At 37.6% G+C, this 24688-nt stretch overlaps 2 protein-coding genes and 1 long non-coding RNA gene across 3 annotated transcripts in view; 2 read left to right on the plus strand and 1 right to left on the minus strand.

Moving 5' to 3' along the window:
• The window catches only part of LOC149682750 (uncharacterized), a 289717-nt gene that overhangs the window by 23166 nt on the left and 241863 nt on the right, over positions 1–24688 (minus strand). The gene's annotated exons all lie outside the window — the stretch shown is intronic.
• On the plus strand, positions 1511–5841 carry LOC149682758 (centrosomal protein of 290 kDa-like). Its single transcript, XM_089834423.1, has 5 exons — positions 1511–2057; positions 2119–2190; positions 2265–2402; positions 5425–5565; positions 5640–5841. Exons 1-5 carry the CDS (start codon positions 1965–1967, stop codon positions 5730–5732), a joined length of 537 nt encoding a protein of 178 aa, XP_089690549.1. The 5' UTR covers positions 1511–1964; the 3' UTR covers positions 5733–5841.
• On the plus strand, positions 14534–24641 carry LOC149682759 (centrosomal protein of 290 kDa-like). Its single transcript, XM_089834346.1, has 7 exons — positions 14534–14596; positions 14659–14748; positions 20252–20368; positions 20439–20738; positions 21788–21858; positions 23295–23475; positions 24558–24641. The coding sequence occupies exons 1-7, from the start codon at positions 14567–14569 to the stop codon at positions 24633–24635; spliced, it is 867 nt and encodes a 288-aa protein (XP_089690472.1). The 5' UTR covers positions 14534–14566; the 3' UTR covers positions 24636–24641.

Genomic DNA, 24688 nt, shown 5'->3' on the forward strand with positions numbered 1-24688 from the left:
CATTTTGCCATAGAAATGTTCGAATAGCCTAAAAAATAAATTTTCCAAGTCACAAAAGTACAGCCTCTTTTCTCTATGTGCAAATCAAATCTACATTATGGCCATGACCAAGGCTTAGCTCGCCTTAAATGTTTTTATTACTAATAAATGTATAAAAAAAGACTCTTACCTTCAGAAAACGGTGGTATTTCCTCGAAAGTAAGTAGAAATACAAGTTCCAAGTGTTTTTAAAAGATTTTACAGGTGTAAAATTTATAAAATACGTTTTTCCGCTCATAGCTCGTATAAAATGGAGTAATGGCATCTCCGAGGGTTTGACTTATTATGCCCTATAGGGGGTTAACATAGAGTGCCACTACTCTAAGCTCATCCCTTAATTTAGTTTCGAAAGTTCCCGATAGATGGCGTTTTATACGGCTACCCCCAGAAAATAGCGGCTGTCTGCTCGTTGCCCCTTCCACGTTTTTTTCGTTAAGCCTAAGCCAGCGAAGTGGATCTAGACCCTTTATAGTTTTACTATATCTATGATTTGAAATCACTGATGGCACTGTTCTGCTTATTGTTAAAGAAAATATTTTACGTACGTAACTTGTTCTTGGGCATTATCTTACACTTGTTATACTTCAATTTAAATATATTAAATACATCTACACAACTAGTCGGGTATCCACGTGGTACACGTTCAACCATGGACTCTCTCTAGCCCGGTTAAGCCATTTAGACCTCGAGACTACGACTGCGCTAATTATCTCTATGTATCATTGAAGACTATACTAAACAATTTTGATAAATTCTTTCTTGGTCTCTCTGAACACCAAGACAAAATAATTTCGGAAATTCACAATAAACTTAGTTTGACCAACACTTTGAAGAAAATAGCGATATATTACCTGGGTGGTTTTGAGGTTTCCTTCGTCCGTGTATGAAATAGCTTTAGTTTGGTTTAATGAAAAACATCACACCATGAGTTCATAACCTTATGTTCCCTAAGTTGGTCACTGGTTGCTTAGAGCTTGTCATGAAGTCATAGATTGTTGTAAAGCGACGCCTCGTGAGGCGCTGGCAAAGGCTTAGTGCAGACTAAGTGCTGGGATAGTGGGAAAAAAGGCGGTGGCACAGGGCAAATGACCAGTTTAAAAATTGGCTGGACCAGTTTAAAAATTAAATCGGAGGGGGGGTCAGTGGTCCACAGGACCACTAAGAAAATTCAAGGGTTTCCAGAGTCCAGACATTAGTTAATATATTGTAATTATCCACTTCTTCAATTTAGCAGACGACGCGCCCTGGTCAGTGGTCATGGACCAGTTTATTTATTCCAGGCCAGAGGGGTCGCTGGCCCAATGTCCAGTTTAAAAAAAATCCTTATTTCCCACCCTGTCCAATAGAACTGCTGTAAGATTTCCTATGTCCAGCTCTTTGTTACTTTTGTTGCTATGGAAACATAACAAACAAAAATGTTTGTAGCAGACCGAACCCGAAGAAGACATCGAAGTGGCTAAGCAGACAGCTTCTACCAAGGCCTTTCAAAACAGGCTAATTGAAACGTTGAGACAATAATCAAAAGATAAGATATAATAAAATGGACCAAGTTCATTTAGGTGATGACGTGACCACTCCATTTTTGGTATGTTTATAATGCTAGAAGAGCATTTCACCAGCAATATCCGGGGAAGCACCCTAGTTACTTCGACGATTCGTAGTCCCTTTTTGTGTCCGAGCCTGGGTTAAGTCAACTTGGATTTTTCAACTCCAATTTCAAAATTGTGAAGTGGAACCCTGTGGTTGTGTGTTACGTGGATTCCATGGTGTTCGTATTTTACTAACCTCTATTATTATTGGTAAACATGGTAAATAACAAATGCGTGAAAACAAGACAATGACTACAAAAAATAAATAACAAAAACACATGCAATATTCGCTTGTGTAAATTCTGCTGCATTTAAGTTCGCACTTCCGCTGTTCACATGGCCCCTATTGATTGGAACGAAATTGACAAATGCAATCTTCAGGATATAAATGATGATTTAGCTGAAAGTTTCTACAAAAAACTAATTAATGTAAGTACCCTAATTAGAATATAAATTTGTCGTTGTTTTTAATTAACCTATATTATTAAAGTTTAACCCATTGAACGAAGATGATCCCAAAAGACTGCATAAGCTCTTTCTGGTGTCAAAAGCAGTTTTGCAGGTAAAAGTTCATTCTTTAAGAAAACAAACCTTAGGTTAAGATAAAATAAATAAATGAATAACATCGTGTTCAAGCTGAAAGGGTTGCAAGCGGAGGTTGCGATGGAAGAATTGGAGCAAATGGCCAAGAATCAAGGAAGACTGAGTGCTCGTCATGAAAAGGAGCTTTTAGCCGAGATTGAAGATCTGAAGGACGAGTTGGAGAATATCAAGGTATTGAGATGTCAGTTTGGTTGCCTTGTCTTGTGGAAAATTAGTTTCAGTTTGTACCATGTGGAGTTTCGTACTTAGTAAAAAATCTAGTTGAGGGTTGGGATTGATTATGCCCCAAAAGCCTGCGTTGCAAAATGCTTTGAATATATTTACACTCCTCACATAAGAAAGGCAAAGGATTATGTCACAAGTGGCAGTGACCCTTTGCTTCTACATTAAGAGATTAAGACCAGTTGTGATCGACCATCCAATTAATTATTTTTGTTTTAATCCCATTATAAAATTGCTTTCAAGCAAAGGGATAACGAAGTAGAAAAACTAGTTCATTTTAAATGTTTAAAGGAAAAGTAACCTAACATATACTTGAAAAGAACGGCCTTTTTCTAAGTATGAAAGGAAAAAATAAATCTACTCTTATTACAATAGATTTAACATTTATAAGTTTAAAAAAAAACGTCTAAATCAAACCTACCTTACCCTTACCGCTTCTCAAAGCCTGTGAGAATTCAACCAATCCCGTAAGGGTAAGTGGTTCTATTTAGCAGACGCCACTAAATCAATGGCGGCCCAGTAGTCAGTTAATGTAAAGTTTTGGCGAGTTATCCTGTTTACATATATATATAATGATGTATTGGTACATTCTTTTCCTTTAAGGGTGTTATAATATGTATGTAAACATGATAACTCTCCAAAACTTTACATTAACTTACATAATCTATTTCCAAAGTTGAGATTTTTGGCCGCGGAACATTCCATTTTTAAATGAAATTTCTATCTTCAAAATTTGTTGCAAAATGGAGTTTGGCTTAGCGAGCTGAAATCACAACCCTTTAAATTGATTATAAATTAAAGAAAAAGTTTTGGTGTTTTATTTCTAATATTTTATGCATGTTTTAAGGCCCTTAATTACTCCACCTTATTCCCGATGCATGTGCAAGGCTTAACATGCCTTTTTTAACTGGCAAACAGACTTGTAAATAGTGATAATTTCATCGGGAGCTCCCGACCCCCCAAAGCAGAATTTTCTTGGGTACCCGGGGCTCCCTAGTGGACGAAGGTAAATACACAAAATGTGAGGGAGGGCACAGTTTTGAGGGTAATATTCGTTATTACATTTTTCCCCTTTTTTGAGAGCTGTTTTGAATTGTGGTTATGGGTGAGAGTTCTCAACTTCTCATCACCCCGAATTTTTCAGGGTACCCGGGTGGTACCCGACTCCCTCTAAAAATATTTTTTCAGGGTGTCCTGTGAATTTTCTTGGGTGTCACAGGCTCCCTGGTGCCCCCTCTTTACAAGTCTGCTGGCAAATCTGGTTAAAATGATGCGTTGTCTACTACAGATTCGAAAAAATATTTAAACTTCTCTGCTTAGTGGCAGACGTCGCATCATTTTGAGGAAGATTACTTAGTTAATAAACTCGTTTGAAGGCTTGACATATGCATCGGGAATAATGCGGATTAAAAATAACTACTTCATTATTCGTTTAAGCAAATTCAGGCTCCTGTGGTACAGGCAATATGATGTATAATCTTCTACACACCAATTAGACTTAGAAAATATGTAATCCAAGCCCGTGCACGGTGAAATTTTTAGGGGGGACTTTATGTTGTATAGGAATGCCATTTTATCCCAATAGGTGGCGGGATTTATCCGAGATTCGCACAATACATTTTCTTCGACTAGTTGGACAACCTTGACTAAAGTGATATAAGTATTTGATTATATTTCTCATATCATGATTAATTTGAAATAGTCCAAGGTTAAATTCAGTACATAGTAGGGGAAAATCTTGAAATTGAATGGGAAAAATTGGAATTTGAGATGCAAATTACATGAGGAAATAGGATTTAAATATTAAAATCATATGAATTATAGGAAAATGATTAGGGAGATTATAGGATTATTGATTTGTAAATTTTAGTATTATTGATTTGTAAACTATATCTAAATACAGGATAATCTAGGAATACAAAGATAAACAATTGAACTAATTGCGTACAATTTTACCCTTTAATTTGAAAACTGTACTAGTTTAACAACAGTGGTTTAACTTTAAAGTGAATAAATTCCCTCATTAAGCGATGAAAATGAAACAAAGTAAACTAAAATTTGAAATGGAAAATTTAAAAGCTATAGTTAATCGCGCCTCTAGCGGTAGAGACTGGCGAATTAAAATTCCACTTTTGGAAAAAATTTTGGGACGGCGAACGGGCTTGGATTACATATAGGAGGCGGTGCTTGGACTGAGTTCAGTTAACAATACATAGTTTCAAATGTGGATGAGAGGGAAAGTATGACAATGGCCATAGAGCCTGTGTTAAAAAACGCGGACATCAAAGTTTCGCCAATAACAATTTAGTCTACTAGTGACTGATGGACTTGCAAACTCGCGACTGAAAGTAGTTCAGACATTTATGCTCCTTGGTTTAACCATAGCCCACTCTATTACGCGCATCACCGCGCAAGCTGCTCGCGCTATAGCTAAATTACCGAGATTTGTTTTAAACGTATCTAGTTTTATGCGCCCTTCTATTGCTTCGATAACCTTACTTAAATCCGAATTTTATACCTTCAAATACCTTTTAAAACATTACCAGCTACTCTGTCCTGACTACAAACACAAATCGAGGAAGTTCTAGCATACACAATAGCAGACGACGGTAACCGCGAATTAACACAATACCTATTTTAAGGGAGTGAACAGGCCCAGTATAGCGACGCCAATAAAACGGTCAACTACGGCGAAACTCTGATGACTCGCGACTTTTGGCCATTTTCATACTTTTCCTCTCATCCACTTTTGATAGTTTGCAGGCATGGAGGATTCCTACCTACCATTAGCACAAGAAGACCAGGCAACTTAGAGTGTAAAGTAGCAGACAAATTTTTTACTCTAAGTCGCCTGGTCTCCTTTTGTTAATGGTAGGAATCCTCCTTGCCTGTAAACTATGTATAACGCGATTTGAACCTAGTTTCTTTTTGTGAAAAAATATACCACTAACCATAAGTCCATGAAATTTAGGGTTCAAGAAAAGGCAGTGATACGTCGCTTCTGAAACATAATCTTCGAAACGAGGAACTCGAACAGGAAAACTTGACTTTGACTAAAGAAATTGAATCGAAAAAGACTGAAATCAGGAGAACCAAACGAGAGTTTGAGAAAGTGTGAACAGTTCACGAGTTACAATCTACTTGATTGATTTCAGAGAAAGCTTTTTTATTTTTAATTGCACTTAGGCTCTTGAAATGGTTGAGAAGCACGAAGAGGAGCAGAGTATCTTGCGTGACGAGATTGAGAAGTTGCAAGAACAACTGGAAGAAAGCAAATAGATGATAAAGAATGTTGAAGTATCGAAAGAAGAAAGCTGCAAAATGAAAGAGAAAGAGCTCTTGGCAAAGATTAAAGTTAAAAACGCCGAGATTCATCAACTTCTAAATGATATAAAGGTAACTCTATTACTGTCTGTAGATGAAACATCATAGATTCTCATAAAGTGACGCCTGCGGTTAGGCGCTGTCAAAGGCTTAGTAATGCAGACTAAATATGACAAGTTGGGAAAGCCGAAATATTACCTCTCCGAGTGGAGATGACTATCACTACCCCTTAAACAACCTAAATATATGCATCTATCGCTTTTTTTAATTCTTTGCAAGTGCAGGAATTCAATTTTAAAATAGTCAATTGTTCAAGCCTTTTCAATATCTCTCAAGTGCTGTGGAAACTCTTCTCTCTCGCTATACCTCAACGTATTCTTAGTCTACCAGTATGATTTGTAACATTTGTCCATATCAAAGCTGAATCATACCTCGCCACACAAAAAGCAAATGTCCCCAAAACATGGAAGCCACAACCCAATCACACATAAGCTAGGCTCCCACTTAACCAAAATAATTATTAAACAGTTAAATACTCACAAAGATTGGCAAAATCAATCTCCTTCAGTAATACGTAGCGCTTAAATATATTATTTTCCAAACAAAATTAATCGAGCAAATTTAACGCTTAACTTCTTCTCTTGAAATTCTATCAAAGAGTGATTCAACTGTTTAAAAAAAGGTTTTTTTCGCAAATAGGGCGCTATCATATCAACCGCAATTCCGTCATATTTAAAAAATATACATTGCCAACACTTTTTTAGACACAATAGTGGAAGTTTTAGTTTCATTTAAAACATGTAAAACAATTATCTCATCTACAAATAGCTTACACATGTCTTTTTTACCAATACCTAGCCGTTTGGATTTTTCTAAAGCAATCTTAGCACCAAAATATTTTTTGATACAAAATAAATGTTCTATATTCTTCATTTTTGAAAATATATTTTTAAGCGTTTATAATGATTACTCTCTACACCTACACTAATCTTACACAAACAAGGAGTATAAATCCACTAGTGGAAGCGGTGTTTTTATTGAAAATATATATTTTTAAGGGTTTATCATGATTACGCTCTACAGCTACACTAATCTTACACAAACAAGGAGTACTATAAACCCACTACTGGAAGCGGTATTTTTATTCAAACGTAAAACAATTTCGCTTAAGTTTATCATCTCTAGACATCGGTAAAAATGTCTCTATCACTCCTAGGTAACTGTATGCACAGGATTTTACGGCATTGTAACTCAAATTCATCTGATTATGTTTTAACAAGGTTAAATCTAACTGGGAGTAAGATGAAAGGAGTAGAAGCTTATCTGTCTTAGGAAATATGAAATTTTATCTTAACAGTTCGTTAAATCATAAGTTTATAACGAAAAAACGCGGAAGGGGAAACCGAGCAGACAAACGCGATTTTTGGGGGTAGAAGGTTAAGAGCGCCATATGTCGTCCGTGCCAAAGTTGAACTTCCTCTCGAAACGCAATGAGAAAGTGCATAAAATAATGCCATCAGCTATTTAACTGCGTCGATATATTTAACGACTTGACCCATGACATGCCCTTAACACTGGCTTCTATGAATCCTATTTATTCTTGGATGCTAGGAAACTTGGTAGACGTAACAGTCTGTACCAAGTACCCAAGCATCCTTCTATAAACGCCTGGCAACATTGTGGTACGCATGGTACAACTATAATATAGGATGTGTATTTATCTTTCGACTCACTCAATCGCTTCAACACTTACAGAGAGACGAAGTATTGAAATCCATATTATGTAGTGAAATTAAAGGTTGCGTTTACGCTATATTTAAATGTAGTAAAGCTGAATTAAAAAGTAAACACCAAATTTGAAATGTTAATATCAAAAGATGTTCTTGGAATATTGAGATGAAACAGAGCTTTATAGCTACACAACTACTAAAAGAATCGTAATGCCGAAAAATATTAAAAATATTTCCATTTAATATTCTGCAAAAAGGAAATGTTATCGTTTTGTAAGAGATCTTATCATCCTACTCGCTTTATATTAACTTTGATATGCGTGTAGTGTTTCAATTCAGATGTAATCTTCATTACTCGTTCTATATAAACTCTCACTTGTGCCACTTCAAAGAAATAAGTTTATCTTAAATAATTAATTAAATATAAATGATATTAATTATTTTAATCGCCAGTAAATAACTTTAAAAATAGTTAAATCGTTTTAAATAAAGTTGTTCCTATTATCTTTCGAAACTTTGCTAATATTGACGTTTAAAGTGAAGGGTACCCCTCTTGCCCGCTTTCTTCAAATTTTGGGGTATATACGATTCGTTTCCATTATAATAATAGATAAAAACGCATTCGCGTGAACCGATGGTGGAAGCCCTGCCATTGGGAGGCTAGACGTTTCTCGTAACCCTAGCCGATCGCCGCGTATATCTTGAAACCAATACTAGATTAATAAAAACTGTCATTGTAGACAAAGACGGGAAAGTGTAAAAGATAAGTGTAGAAAATGAATTGCCTGAAGTAACAGATATTAAAATTTTCACTTTTGAAGACATGATCATAAAACATCGATTATTTTAAAAAATTCTTATCTTAGTTTTTTTCACCAAAATTAGTCAAAATATTTTGTCATGAAATATGAGCATCATTTTAAAAGTAGTACGCGTGAACATTTTATTTTATATCAAAAATTTACAATTAGTTTTGAGTATTCGGTCCCATAAGGAGAATTAAATAGTCAGAAAATGGTTGAACAAAAAACTGTGTGAAATCTTGAAAAATCGTAGTCGTTAACTTGAAAGTTTTAAAAATATCAAAATTAACGTGATGTATAGCTCCCAAAATATCTTTTGAACATTAATAACTACATCACAGTAGAACGGCCTTTGTAATTTGTAACCTAGTATCATGCCAGTATCCCTCAAAAAACTTGAAGATACCATTTTTTCTGGACTACTATTTAGAGCAAAATACTTGTGTAAATAATGTAGAAAAATATTTTGAGTTTAATGAAAATTTAGTGAAAAAACTAAGATAAGAATTTTTTCAAATAATCGATGTTTTATGATCATGTCTTCAAAAGTGAAAATTTTAATATCTGTTACTTCAGGCAATTCATTTTCTACACTTATCTTTTACACTTTCCCGTCTTTGTCTACAATGACAGTTTTTATTAATATCTGTCACTTCAGTCTTAATATTAATTCAAATTGTTCAGAAACCTTAGGAGAGTAAAAGTATTAGGGCATTGTGCATATATTAGTTAACTCGTTTGAACTAACCAACCATCTATTATAAAACTGTCATTCCTGACTGCTTGACTTGACAATGAACGTCCGGTCAAACTCAAATTGCTTTCCCGTCATTTTCACATGCAAATACAGAGGAAGCTGTACATAGTTATACCACAAAAAGATTCCGTATACCTGAGCACCAACACATGTCATATACTTTCAAGTTCAATTACCAGTCGTCGGTACTCTAGCTTAATTACCAGTCGTCGGTACTCTAGCTTAATTACCAGTCGTCGGTACTCTAGCTTAATTACCAGTCGTCGGTACTCTGGCTTAATTACCAGTCGTCGGTACTCTGGCTTAATTACCAGTCGTCGGTAATCTAGCTTAATTACCAGTCGTCAGTAATCTAGCTTAATTACCAGTCGTCGGTAATCTAGCTTAATTACCAGCCGTCAGTAATCTAGCTTAATTACCAGTCGTCGGTAATCTAGCTTAATTACCAGTCGTCGGTAATCTAGCTTAATTACCAGTCGTCGGTAATCTAGCTTAATTACCAGTCGTCGGTAATCTAGCTTAATTACCAGTCGTCGGTAATCTAGCTTAATTACCAGTCGTCGGTAATCTAGCTTAATTACCAGTCGTCGGTAATCTAGCTTAATTACCAGTCGTCGGTAATCTAGCTTAATTACCAGTCGTCGGTAATCTAGCTTAATTACCAGTCGTCGGTAATCTAGCTTAATTAACAGTCGTCGCTAATCTAGCTTAATTAACAGTCGTCGGTAATCTAGCTTCATTACCAGTCGTAGGTAATCTTGTTGTTACTGTCTCTAAGGCAGTTGGTAACTTAATATATATGTGTGGGGTCCTTTTCCAACTTAACTTGTTAGCTATTACAAGCATAGGTTCTCTTGTTTTTTACCACTACGAAAAATTGGACCAAATAGCCTTAACCGTGCTAACATCATAAACTGACTCTTATCCATGGTAAAATATCGCATATTGGAATGGTTTTGAAAATGTGAAATTAAACATACTTTAACTTAAATCTAATTAATGAAAATTGGAAAGCACAAAATATAAATACCAGGCTTTCGTTTAAAACCGGTTTCAAGTCAAACAGCCGAATAGTTATTGCATTACGGCTGCCACAAAATGGTTATTTGTAAAATATTTTCCCATGTTATTTCTATGGGAAAATTTTATGTTTTTCATCAAAATATCGTAAAAGTTTTATGGAAATGAAAACCACCCTTAGCAACTTTATTTTTTATAAAATAAACTATTAAATGAATCTTTTTGAAATTTTAACCACATATTGAGGGTCCGAATTGTAGTTCTGTGGAATTTTTTCAAAACAGTTAATACAATACAAAAAAAGTTATATCCAATCAAAAAACCATCCTTATACATTAAAGTCAGTATGAAGTCTTATCTAAGAGAGCTACCGCTCTCCTAGAATAAAAACGCATTCGCGTGAACCGATGGTGGAAGCCCTGCCATTGGGAGGCTGGACGTTTCTCGTAACCCTAGCCGATCGCCGCGTATATCTTGAAACCAAACGGTGACGAAGGAATTGAAGCCGGAATGGACTGACTGGCGTCCATGTGGAATGGACAAAGACCTGAAGATGGTGGTGCATAGAAGCTGGTGTCAATGTGGAATTGACGAAGAACAGAAGATGGTAGTGCATAGAAGCTGGTGTCAATGTGGAATTGACGAAGAACAGAAGATGGTGGTGCATAGAAGCTGGAGTCAAGGTAAAATTGACGAAGAACAAAAGTTGGTGGTGCTTGGAAGCAAGCACGTACAGACTAGTGTCCATGTGGGATGGACAAAGACTGGCAGATTGTGGTCCTTAGAAGCCAGTTAGTAAAGACTGGTGTTGGTAGATGAATGACCAAATTTCCGTGAACCGCGAACGCGTTACGGAAATCGGGTATTTGTTTGCTCCGATTTGGAAACTGCGAACGCGGTCACGTGGGGTCTGACAGACAGACAGACACACACACACACAGACACACAGACAGACACGGCCGGTGTAATACCTCTCACGTGACATACGTCACTCGGAGAGGTAAAAATGGACTGCAAAACCGAGTGTAGTCAATTTTCGCTTCTGTCGTTCTCGAACTAGCTCGAGCTGTAAGTTTCTAGCATTACGAAGTATATGGAGTGTTATACTTTTGGAACATATCTTATAAACTTATGTCTTTCATTTCGGATGTCAACGTTTTTTACCAAATAGTAGGCCTGTGCGGGTAGTGATTTTTGTATTTCGAGTCGGGTACGGGTAGTTGAAAAACTTTCAATAGGGTATCGGGTCGGGTACCCGCATTTCTAACGGGTACTCGAATATTTAGGCCTAACAAAACTACCATTATTCGGGTGCTTTTCGGGTACCAAAAGTTCTTCCTTGAATTTCTCTCTGGCTGTATCACTTTGTTCTTCTCTAAGCTCGTGGCTTTGTTGAGTTCCAGTTGGAAGAAGAAAGAAAGCCAGGCGTCTAGCGCCCTCACTGGTGGTTTTAGGCACACCTTACCCCTCCTCTTGAGTGCCAAACCAATACCCGATTGTCCTAAGCCTTGTCACGGGTAATGAGCGGAAAAATTTAAATATTCGAATAGTTTCTGGTATTAAGAAATTACGTTTTCAGGTACCCGACCCGATACCCGACCGGGTAATTGTCGGGTACCGGGTACTCGCACAGGCCTACTAAATAGAGTGCGAAAAGAAAGCCTTTGATGTTTGCAAGTCCCTTGTTGCGAGAAATATCTATTTTATTTTCTGATGTTTTTGGAGATATCTGAAATGGGCGACACTGTTATAATACCTCATGTGTCACGCATTATTAACAACTGCCATTCGTGAACTACAGTTGTTTTCCACCAGATGGCGACGCCGTTTTGACCTCGCACGCGGTATTCTCTAGTAGCAACGGCCAGTAGCTACATATCTTTTCCGTCGGACGGCGACATATGACGTTGCTCATGTCACGCTTTTATAGCAACTGCCAGTCTCAAACTACAGATATTTTAAAGGGTCGCTATAATAAGGTATAAATGGAATAAAGTATAATAACGAACTGGAATAAAATATAACTGGAATAGTGAATAACGTCGTATTTGAATACAGGAATAAGGTATAACTGTCCTAATATATATTGGGGAAGGGACAAAATGGGAAAATGATAAAATGTTATTCCTTGACCCTGGTATAATGCCCCGGAAGCCAATACTGGAATAAAGTTGACACCAAATTGTCGCTCCCCCAATTTTCAAACCTGCCAATTTTAGGACACCCAATTTTCAACGCTCCCAATTGTCGGACAACCAATCGTCGTCGCCCAATTGTCGTAGACCCGATAGTTATACGCTATTGCAGTTGTGAAACTTGGCGTTATACTTACGTCCATTATATATTAGTCCGGTTATACGTTATTCCAGTTGTGAAATTTGGCGTTATACGTACGTCCATTATACATTCATCCGGTTATACCTTATTCCGGTATAGAATTTCGCGGTTATACTCTAGTCCAGTTATACTTTATTCCAGTATTGGCTTCTGGGTCATTATACTTTAGTCCAGGAATGACATTTTATCATTTTCCCATTTTGTCCTTTCCCCCATTATATATTAGGACAGTTATACCTTATTCCAGTTTTCAAATACGACGTTATACACTATTCCAGTTATATTTTATTCCAGTTCGTTATTATGCCTTATTCCCATTATACTTTATTCCATTTATACTTTATTATTCCACCACCCCCTATTAAACGAGCGCCAGTTGCGAGTTCCAGATATCTCCCACCAGAAGACGACACCGTTATGACGTCGCACGTAGCACGCTTTCATAGCAATCGAAACACGCGAGTTACAAACCTTTATTTTCCCATGAACCTTCTATATAATGGACCAGAATCTTAATGGCGGAGCCCATGTTAAAGTTTTCGTGCTAAAGTATCCCAAAATAATAAAGAAAAAAAAAGCTAGCAGACGACAAGGTCTTACAGAAAGACGGTAAAATGTAAACAAGTAAAATGGACGCTTAAGGTCTCATTTCGCTAAGCCTTGGGACTAATGTTAATTTTTTTTGCATCTATTTAAAGTTAAAGTTTAATAAATTAATTAAAAATAGGAAAAATAAAAATTTGCACGTTTGGCAATTGTGAAAGTGATTCAAGGAAATTGAAATGGAAATACCCTTCCCAAAAACCGTCACGTTTGTTTAAGTTGTACCGGGGTGCGCGTACCCTGCGAAATTGGCGAGCAACTGCGCACAGACGTTGTAAGCGGGAAAAAAACCTCCCAGTTTCTGGTTCATTGTAGATTGAAGGTTCATGATTTTCCCCACAAGAAGGCGACACTGGTTTGATGTCGCGCATGGTGCACCCTATTGACAAGCTACATAACTTTTACCCCAGAAGGCGACACTGTTATGACGCTCTGTTCCTCTTTTCATGCTCTTGTTGCAACCGCCTGTCGCTTGCTACAGATATTTTCCATCAGAAGGCGACACTGTTTTGACATCGCACGCGGTAAATTCTAATAAAATGAGCAAGCTTCACATCTTTTCCACCAGAAGGCAACACTGATATGGCATCGCGCACGGCGCGCCCTAGTAGTTTATCCATGCACGAACCAATACTGAAGGACGGATGGCAGAGGGAGAAAGTTGAAAAATACTTGTTAATTCACCTTCTAGCGGCAGATAGTAGCAAGCCGGATAGTGGGGGCATTTGGGGGAATCAATGTTCTAAAGAAGGAAGCATCAAACTTATTATTTTGTCTTGATGGCGCTAGCTTTTTCCGGGATTTGACTCAGTATTTTTTATAATCCCTCGTCCATTTTGGGGCTGAAAAGGGGGAAGTAAGCATAACGTTGGTTGTTTAGTCGCTTAGTATGGGGCTTTATGGGCTGCCATCGGTCCTTCAGTATTGCTTCGTCCGTGGTTTATGGGCCCAAGTTTCAGAAGTTTTGGTCTTCATTTTGTAAATTGGTTTTTCCCATAAGAACTCTCGTTGTTTAGTAATTGTATCATAAGTTTATAAGATATGTTCCATAAGTATGACACTACCTATACAAGTTCGTAATGCTATAGACTTAATACAGAGAGCTAGTTCGAGAACGACAAGCGAGAATTGACTACACTCGGTTTTGCAGTCTATCTTCCCATTTAGTCTGTACTAAGCCTTTGACAAAGCCTCACCAGGCGTCACTAGACGAGAATCTATGACCTACCTTATTCACTTCATGACAAGCTCTCAGTAACCAGTGACAATCTTATAGAACAGATCACATAAATTGAAAACATCTTACAGACTCTGGAAAGTGAGAACGCTGAACTTAGGTCACAAAAATGTCAATTACACGAGAAACTAATTGAAGCGGTCGATCAAATGGAAAAAACGACCGACGAGTACATAAAACTAAAAGTTAGTTCCGCTTATTAAATCGTCGTACGCTAGATTAGTAACGCCCATTTACGTTCCATTTTTCCATTTACATTTTAGGAAGCTTATGATGAAAGCGAATCTCAATTAAAACTCATAATGGAGCAGAAAATGCTTCTTGCCAGTGAGGTAATTATTCTGTTTAATAATTAATTTCATACAAATCAGTGTCAAGTCATTTGAAATCTTAGATTGAAGACTTAAAAAGTCAACTTTCTCAAAAAGGAGAAGTTGATGACGAAATTATGGAGACTGTCAGTCGCAGAGTTGAAGAATGGAAGGTAATTAACTCAATTTATGTAATATTTAGTAGGGATGAACCGGTACCGATATCATATCGGTATCTGCACCGATACTCGGGGATTCCCGATAATGCCGGATCAGTTCGTTAAATATGAAACTAAACCGATACTCGTTTAAAATGCGTTAGATGGCGCTATATGACATTTTTAGGTATTGATGGTGACAAAAACGGATTTATGTAAGAAGAACGTTGAACGTAGCAAATTCACTAAGTTTTAAAGTTAAGAATATAAATAATTGATGTTGAAGAAAAACTAGATACTTTGTAGAGGACACGCTACATTTGGGCCTTCACAAACAACATCAAAACATATAGACTTACCAATTCAGGCACCAAAGTATATGCAACTTAACCCTAGGCCTATATCCATCCTAATAAGATAGAGTCTCTAGCTAGGGGGAGCTCTATTGCACTACTTGAGCGCCCCCTGGTCTAGATAGGTCGAACTAGAGATAAGAGAATGGTATATATAGCCTGCATAGCCGAGGGAACAAGTGGTTAGTGAGTTAGTCCGAGGTACTCTAGTCAGGAAGTTAGTCAGTGGGACTCCTATACGACACCCGAGTGGCTAAGATCTGTCGCCGGCAGAAGTAGACGGTCGCCTTACCGACCCTCTAACGGTTCAATTATAGTATAATAGGAAATTCCCGCGCGCTCACTCTAGTCGCGTACCGTACAAGACCACAGACACAGTTTCCAATGGCTCTACTAAATTCTGTAAGTGTTATATTTCTTTAGAACGGACATTCCCTACTGGCGCTTCCCTGTTTAAGTATTTCTCATTTGTAAATATAGCATAATCAAACTTTACTAACGCGCTCACTAACCCATAAATCAAATATTTTTCAATGTAAACTAACCTAACCAGAACCTGGTTACCTCTCCGAGTGACGTATGTCACGGAGAGGTTCTGTAACGATCGTGTGTGTCTGTCTGTCTGTGTGTGTGTCTGTCTGTGTGTGTGTCTGTTGTTACACCCACGTGACCGCGTTCGCAGTTTCCAAATCGGAGCAAACGTGTTCGCCATTTCCGAACTGATTTCACAGTCACGGAAATGGCTCCTCTACTTGAGTTCTCACACCACCATCTTCTGGTCTTTGTCCATCCCACACGGACACCAGTACTTTCTGGCTTCTAATCACCACCATCTCTTGGTCTTCGTCCATCCAACATGGACACCAGTCTGTACACACTGGCTTCTAATCACCACCATCTTCTGGTCTTCGTCCATTCCACTTGGACACCAGTCTGTACATACTGGCTTCTAAACACCACCATCTACTGGTCTTCCGTCTATTCCACATAGACACCAATCTGTCTCATTGGCTTCTAACTCCATCGTCATCGTTCGGTTTAAGACATTCGCGGCGATCAGCTAGGGTTACGAGAAACGTCTAGCCTCCCTAGGGTGGGTTGTCCACCAAAGGTTTTCGCAATTGCGGTTGTTCTTGCTTTAAAGTATAGTTCGACACCCTTATATACTACCTATTTGAGTAAGGAAAAGCAACCGGCGTATGCTTCATTTCAAACGCCAATATTAGTCAAGTCTCTCAAGTATGTTTAATTGTTCTTTATCAAAACGATCTAACGCTCAATAAGGCAAACAACTGACGAAGAAAATATTTAATATTAATTATATTTATTTTAATATTTAAGATGATCTTGTTTCTCAACTCAAAATTAATACGGAAAGAGTTAAAAAGCAGCTTATGTTTTTGTCTGTGTGTGTCCGTCCATTGTTACACTAGTGCGTCGCGTTAGCAGTTAGCCTTGTGTTGATGTGTTAAGAAATCATACAAAACCTTAATATTCCCTTTTTCCATAATATAAAGTGAAATTGTGGAAGTATTTTTCGTAATTATGATGCATTTAGTACTTTTGTAGCTTTAAAGCTCTGTTTCATTTTGATATTCCAAAGATTTTTTTTAATATTGTTATTTGAAATGGCTGTTTATATATTACTTAAGCTATACTACATCTGTATATAGAATAATCCTTGGTTTAGTGACTTCCTGAAGAAAACTAAAACCTAGAGTCCGGGGGTATAACAACTCTTATCCGCAATAGGCTTAGTGAAACAAAGAGTAAATAATTGGGGCCTGAGGTGAAATAAACTTTTGGCTCTGATTTTCGTGTCTGAAATGAAGAGACATTAACGGTTCAGAGTGAACCGAAAGTTAAACACACTCTTAAATAATCAGGTTAAGATTTTATAATAGAAGAAAAGATCATGATGGCAATTAGATTAGTAAAAGGGCTAATGGTAAACGGGTAGTAGCTACAGACTTATTATTCTCTTTATTGTGCGCATTGACTATTAGTGCGTCTAGCTACAATTTAGCTTTGGTGTTATTTAACGTAAACCTTCATGTTGGCAAACTAGGAGTATTGTTGAGGTGAGACGAGACGATAGTGTTTACACTGCAAACCAGTTGTGAATGTAGCTATCAGAATATACGGTAAACAGCTGAAGCGTTGACTTCGTTTCCTGTTCTTTTCCCCATTGACTGATCTCCATGTGTCCAGGATTTATCCATATTGGATGTAAAATGTCGTCTGCTTTACTGTAAATTCGCTATGTTTGGAATACTGCTTCAATATTTCGTAAATTTTTACTTCAAAAAAGTGAAATAATTCCATATCTAGGTAAATAAGTTTGTAGTAGTAGACCTCTTGACTCGGAGAGGTAATATTTTGGTTTTTCCAACTTGTTAATAATAAACGAGATAGAATTTTGTCAACTAATTTTGTCTCATTATTTCTGACTCTGTATACCTCAGCTTTTAAAGCAAATCGGTTACAACTTAAACATCAATTATTTATATTCTTAACTTTAAAACTTAATTCCATTAAATCGGGAGTTATTTCGCATTGTTGTCCACTTTGCTTTTTGCCACTGGCGCAATTTCGGAAAAAAATATTTAACCACGAAAATAGAGTTAAGAATGACATTTTCGATCTCTAGAAGTCGCTATATACAGAATTTGTAGGAGGAGTCAAAATATAAGCAGACGAAGTTTCTCAATAAAGTATGCGAGGATGGTACCAGAGGCTAAAGCTACGATCCGACGTTCTTAGTACATAAATCCCTTTTTGATGGTGATAATATCTCATTTCTATGAATGTCAATCGTGATGATTTCTCATTTATTCAAGAAGTACCTGAATTTAGTTTACCTAATTAAGCAAAAATAGCTATAAAACTGTTGATAAAAATCAAAATAAATAATTGGTATCACCATATTTTGAAATGACAAAAAAAAAACTGAAAGTTGGTTTTGCAATTATTTTTCATGTTTTGAATTAGTTTAACTTTTTGCTTTCAATACTTCAATGATAAATCACTAACAATTAATAGAAGTATAAGGATGAAAGGGCCTCTCAGCATGCACTAGTTAAAAAAGAGAAGCCGTCATATTATTTTCAAAGTACTTCTAAACACTGTACTTAGTAGTATAACTAGCTGTTAGCCGCGGCGTCGCTCACGTGTAATAAGAACTTCCATCAAATGATATAAAGAATGGGTACATTTTATTGATGACTAATATTTTTGTAGCACCCTAGGAGCGAAAGCACTCGGCGTTGCCCGTCAGCCCCTAGGGACATTTTTTTTTATTACTTTTCCCGCGGACATTATTCCATGAAGAAGGGTTTTAAGTTTTTGGCCGCCATTTAAAAAGATGGCAACAAATCGAACCCGAAAGACCATTCAACCCGTCTATAGGTTAAAGGAAACCCGTCTACTAAATGTCTGTGAAATCGGTTGAAACGCGCGGACTTTGTTGCATAGAGAAGATTTTATTCATTTCTGGGCGCCATTTATTAAGATGGCGGCGGATTGGAAAAAATCTTTCATAGTACGCGCCTACTACTTATGAGTAACGTTCCTGCTAATTTTCAGCCTTCTAGGGCAAGCGGTTTGGGCTGGGCGTTGATTATCAGTCAGTCTGTCAGTCAGGATTTTGGTTTATTTAGATATAGATTCATGAAATTACTCGATAATTATTTCCTAGTATTTTTAATACATATGTAAATGGCACTGTACAACTAAAAATATCGGTATCGGTTGTAGTATCGGGTTTTGGATCATTGTGAGTAAATATCTGTATCGGTTCATGTTTGCACCGGTATTGATTGGTATCGGTTCATGTTTGCACCAGTATCGATCGGTATCGAGGTAGTTAGTAAAATGGGAAGGAAATAGGATGAATTGGCGTAAGCGATGTCCGCGACATCTATGGGGTACAGTAGATCACGTACGGCTTCTAGCTTCCTATTGGTTAGTAATTTCACCTGCTCTACTTCTCCTCGTTTAGTCCCGTTGAACGTTACATCACTTATTTAAAGCAAAGCGCGGGTCACGTGGGTCCCCTACAAGTTGACTTTCCTTACGAACTCCAGTTTTGGCTTGGCGAAGGCAGGAGACGTTTGTGGGCGGGATTTATAAGTGCACTTATAAATCCCGCCCACTAGCCTTTGCCAAGCCAAAACTGGAGTACAGGGGGAAAGTCGCCTTGTAAGGGACCCGTTGGACCAGCGCTTTGCTTTATTTAACCAGTTAGTAACTGAGAACACCTCCTTCCCATAATGCATGATAAACGACGCAAATAACTGTTACGGAATTCAAAAAATTAGTTTTTTTAGTTGTATAGACCTAAAGTTCTGAAATAAAAACCTAAAGGAATCCTGGGATCCAATGGCAGTTTTCCTCAAGTCAATGCCGACCCTACCAAAATCGCTAGCGCATAATATCACACCAATAACCTCGCGTTTATCAACTTAATATGCGCGTGATGGGACCTTCAAAGCAAGTTGCCCCAAGCCTAGAAACCTTTTCGGAAGGGGGTCTTATTGAAAAGGAATGAAGGTACAATTTAAGACCATTATACAGAGATGAACTGAAATGATAAGCTAAAACCCCCGCTCTTCTAATGGCTTCGTCTGTCGTCGCCCCTAGCGGGAGAGTCCCCAAACTTTTCGACTCATAGATCATGTTATTTGTTGAGAGGGGAAAAAATCTAACAACTTAATGCCAGTCTAAAATATAGCCAGAAGAATTGATATTTCCGCCATCTATTATAGTTTGAGAGGAAAAATCTATCTGACAAGGAGTTCCACTCTAAAATATAGCCAGAAGAATTGATAGTTTCAAACGCCATCTATTATAGTTTAGGAGGAAACAAATCCAAGGAGGAGTGCCCAACTATGGTTATGGCTGTGGTTTGAGTCCAAAAAGTTTCAATATTGGTCGTGGCGTGAAGCTATTAAAAAAAAATTAAGCTCCGTATCTCCAGTCCAGTCCATCTGTATAAATTGAAGGGTCTTAGGTACAAAATATTTTCTTGGATGAGCCGTTCTTAAAACCGTATTACTGTAATGGCTTTCATTGTATTAATTTGTCATGAAAGCTGATTTAAAAAAATGTTACTGAGCACAGCTTCGTTCAAGATTGTTAGCACATTTATGTATTATCCTTTGCAGACTGTACTAATGAACAAAGAAGAAGAAATTTTAAGGCAGCAACAGTTAATTTCAAAACTTCAGTCGGAATTCAATCTCGGTAGTATGAATGTTTCAGAATCACAGGCATTGAAAAAGGTACGCTTCTATTCCCGCTTATGCATTTAAAAATTAATCCTTCAATGGCTCTAAACGTGTAATCATGCAGGTTGTCGAAGATCGTGAGGCGCAGATAGATGTTTTGAAAGAGCAATTGCAATTGGCTACGCGAGATCTGGAAGAAAATAGCAAACTCCTGGAAGAGTTAAGGCTTAACAAGAATGAAGAATCGGCTCCGCTTAGTCCCGGAAGCCGACTCGGCGCCATGATCCAAAGTCAAAATGAAATGCGGGAGAAAAATGTGGCATTGGAGAAATTAAGGAATAAACTGAAAGTTGTAGAAGAGGAATGGAAGATGAAGGATCAAGAACTCAGTGATACCTTAGGAAGGATGAGGCTATACGAAATGGTACAGTCAATCGTTTATACTGGGTCTTTTGAAAAGAGTGGTATGACAGTGGGTTCTGTGGGCAATTTTGAGTCACAAATGTTCCATGACTTTTTGTCATAAGAGCCAACGTTTACAATTCAAAACATGGCAATTGCAACAAATTAGTATTGTCTTTCATTTTCATGCTTAAATTTAAGAGTTTATCCTTAAGACACTCTAATCATGACTTGTGGCAAAAAGTCATAGAACATTTTCGACTCAAATCAGCCATCTCAGACCACTTAAAGGAAAGCGCGGCTCCATGATCACCCCTAGCATTCTGGCTAGTCTTCTGGACACGAATTTTACCTTGCCAAAGGCCGTAGGAACCAATCAGACCTAATGCACTAGTTCCCATTGGTTCCTGCCTTTGGCTTAAGTAGCCTTTAGCAAGCTTAGCCAACGAGTAGCATAAAAGCCATCTTTCAGGGGCATCAACGGAACCGCGCTTTGCTTTAACCCTGGACTGGCAAATCCATGTTAAGCCCGCATTAGCAAATGGCAATGTGTAGCACGCGCCCTCTCGCGTCTACTGACCGCAATTTATCGCCAAATATCCCGTAAAGAAAAATTCGTCTGTAATGGTTCGGGATATTTTTTAGCCAAGGCTTAATGTTAAGCAGACTTTATAAACAATACCCGAGTGATATTTACAAAAACTAACTTGATAGATCGTTTATGAATCTTTAATGAGAGAGAGGCTAAAATAAATAATGAAATTCAACTCACTTTTACAATTTAGTCAGATTTTCTCCCCATATTGGTGACTCGAGACCTCTACTCCTCAAAAAACAAAATGGCGCGAATTTTAGTAGGGTTTGGTGAAAAAGTTCCAACATCCGCCGCCACAGCGCTAGTGTCAGGCGTTGCTCTAAGCAAACCTAGCTCCACATTCAGTTGCCAGTCCAAGGGTTAGATAGTCCGAGCATTAATAGAACCACACCCTTTTTGGGGCACACTGTATATTAGGTTAACAATTTTGATTGTTGAAACTGATGATTGCTTTGGTTTTGTTATACATTTTATAGGGGGAGTATGGTTTGTCGGAAGCAGTTATGGAAATTAAGGAGTGCAAAAATCAGATCAGAATAAGAAATAAGTATGAAATCTTTTGTTAAAATCCTGTTGAACGCTAAAGCCACTTGTATACCTATTATTTTTTAAGTATATTTCAATTATATGCACGTGATGATATTAATATCTCTTTGAATGTGCATTTTACACATCGCATATGTCGGATTTATTACTCCCTATCAGCGTGGGAAATAAGGCGGTGGCACAGGGCAAATGACCAGTTTAAAAAATGCCTGGACCAGTTTAAAAATTAAATCGGAAGGGGGTCAGTGGTCCACGGGACCACTAAGAAAATTCAAGGGTAACCAGAGTCCAGACATTATCTCAACTATTTTAATTATCCACTTCTTTAGTTTAGCAGACGACGCGCCCTGGTCAATGGTCATGGACCAGTTTATTTATTCCAGGCCAGGGGGGTCGCTGGCCCAATGGCCAGTTTTAAAAAAATCCTTATTTCCCACCCTGCTCCCTATTCAATTTATTCATATATTTTTGAACTCAATTGTAACGCCATCTGTTAGTTCTATTATTTCAAAATAGAAATAGGGTGATGACATCATAATGGTGTCGCCTTGTAGCATACTAACATAATCCTTGTTTGAACGACCAAGCCACTTAACAGCACGCTCTGCTATGATTTTTCTAGACATATAGGGGTATCTGCTAATGTGGTGCGCGTTTTGGGTTCAAAGAGTGTCCAGAGACGGTTATAGCGGAGCCTCCGAGATGATCTAGGCCCGTGCCTATCCCGAAGCGAGAATATTTTTTTAACTAGTTTAGTTCGACGTGTTTTCTCGCTTGGGGGCGCTTTCAGTACCATAAAATAAAATTAAGTTCAGCCTCGTGACCCCGTCGACTGCTACAATATTAGGTCAAGGCATGGACGTAGAGCGGTGAAGCCGAGGTCGCGGATAGTAAGAAAACGTTTTAGAGAATTTTCGGAAGACCTTTATGCCAAAGAAGTAAAGGATAAACCCCCTAAAATATCAACGACAATCTATGGAAGACCCCCTTCGCAACTGTAATAAAAGCGTCATCTAGTACACATATTGGGTGAAAATATTTCCTCGATGAAACTGGATATTTACCCACATAAAAATCGACACGCACGGGCCTAGATCATCTCGGAGGCTCCGCTTAAATCCTTGTTTGAACTACCAGACCACTTAACAGCAATGATTTATCTATACATATTGGGGTATCTGCTAATGTGGTGCGCGTTTTGGGTTCAAAGAGTGGCCAGAGACGGTTATGGGTCAATGCCCTTGTATGTCTCGAAACTGAGGGTTACCTACCCCCTTTTTTTACATCGAAAAGGACTATTACTGATCTGTTCCATTTCTAAATTCGATTTGCACTTTGTCTAAATTGTCTAAGCCTGTTTTGTAATACTTCAATAGTTATGGTTATAGTATTATCGTATATTGGGTTGACTTAAATATTATGTTACTAATTTTACAGACAGATTGAAGAACTTACTCAACAAATTAACGATTCGGATTTCAAGTTGGGTGAAGTAGTCGAAGAAAATGTTCACTTGAGAGAGAAATTAAATATCAGTCCGAGAAAATATGACTCGAAGAGTTTTAGGAAGTCTGGTTCTCAGAAAATACAAACAGTTGCTCAGACACTGCAGGAAAAGGTAAATTTTATCAAAAGCTGCAATTAACTGGTGCCTTACCAAATAAGGCCGTAAACTACCGATTTACGTCATACCATATACAATGGTAATTTAACAACGCTCAGACTTAACAAACCCTTCTGAGTAAAACCAGGAATAGATTTAATTTTAGAAGTAGGAATGGAGAACAGAGTAATTTGGGCGCGGGTCAAAGTCCCGGACCCCCTTCCCCGGGACCGGGGGGTATGAAAGAAAAGGTGGGTCATAGCGACAGAGGTAAAAAAGGAATTACGTATTTTTCGCCTTCCCCGTCAGCAACGTCATCAATAAGATTATTTAAACTTTTCGTTACGTGTTGGAGGGAGGGGCTCTATACTGGACTATGAGTTGGACTGAAGTAAATACTAACCGTTCTCCATTCCTACTTCTAAAATTAAATCTATCCCTGGTAAAACTAAGTCTACTAAATGCCAGATGATATTAAAACTCCCTATTTTAATAGTTTTCCCTCAATTTTCCACTAGATCGCGCTGTTTATAGCACCTAAACTAGGCATAAAGTAATCACAATTCAACGTGGTTTAATAGACGTGAAAATAAAAAATAAATTACCAACAGAATTGTAATTTTACTCTCTGCAAAATTTGAATTGGTAATTTACCTGATGAAAAACTTAGATTAGGTTTGATAAAGTTCCTCAAGTTTGGGTGCAAAACGCCGAGCCTAGTTATGAAGGTCCTATTCCTGTACCTGTATCATTTTAGCGCTTCATGAATAATTCCTAACTACGCATTAATTGTTATAATGGAATTGATAGGGATCTTTAGAGTCTAAATAGACAGAAAACTTCCAATTTCACAAGCTTCCTTAAAGGGAGAGTGAAGAGGAAAATCAAAAAAATTATCCTTAAAATCTTAACCTAATTCGATTTTAAATCTTTCGGAAGTATTTCCTGAATGTTTCACTATGCAGATTGGACTTGTAATCAGCAGAAGAATCGATAAAAAAATCACTATTTTCCACTTCACCCTCCCTTTAAACCACTTGGACAATACCGTGTAGTTTATCTAGTGTCAAATAACATAAGCTTCTTTTTTTGTTAAGGTTGATTCGCTAGAAGGAGAGAATGTTGATCTTCGAACCAAACTTCACAAAATAAAGCGCAATTCAGCCAAAAGGTGATTTACTAATTTTATTTCTTCGTTTATGGGAGATTTTGTTTTCAAATTTTTAAT

This window comes from Phalangium opilio, unplaced genomic scaffold (assembly GCF_054372755.1).
Source record: "Phalangium opilio isolate 3A_F unplaced genomic scaffold, DU_Popi_V2 ptg000038l_1, whole genome shotgun sequence".
Lineage (NCBI taxonomy): Eukaryota > Metazoa > Arthropoda > Arachnida > Opiliones > Phalangiidae > Phalangium > Phalangium opilio.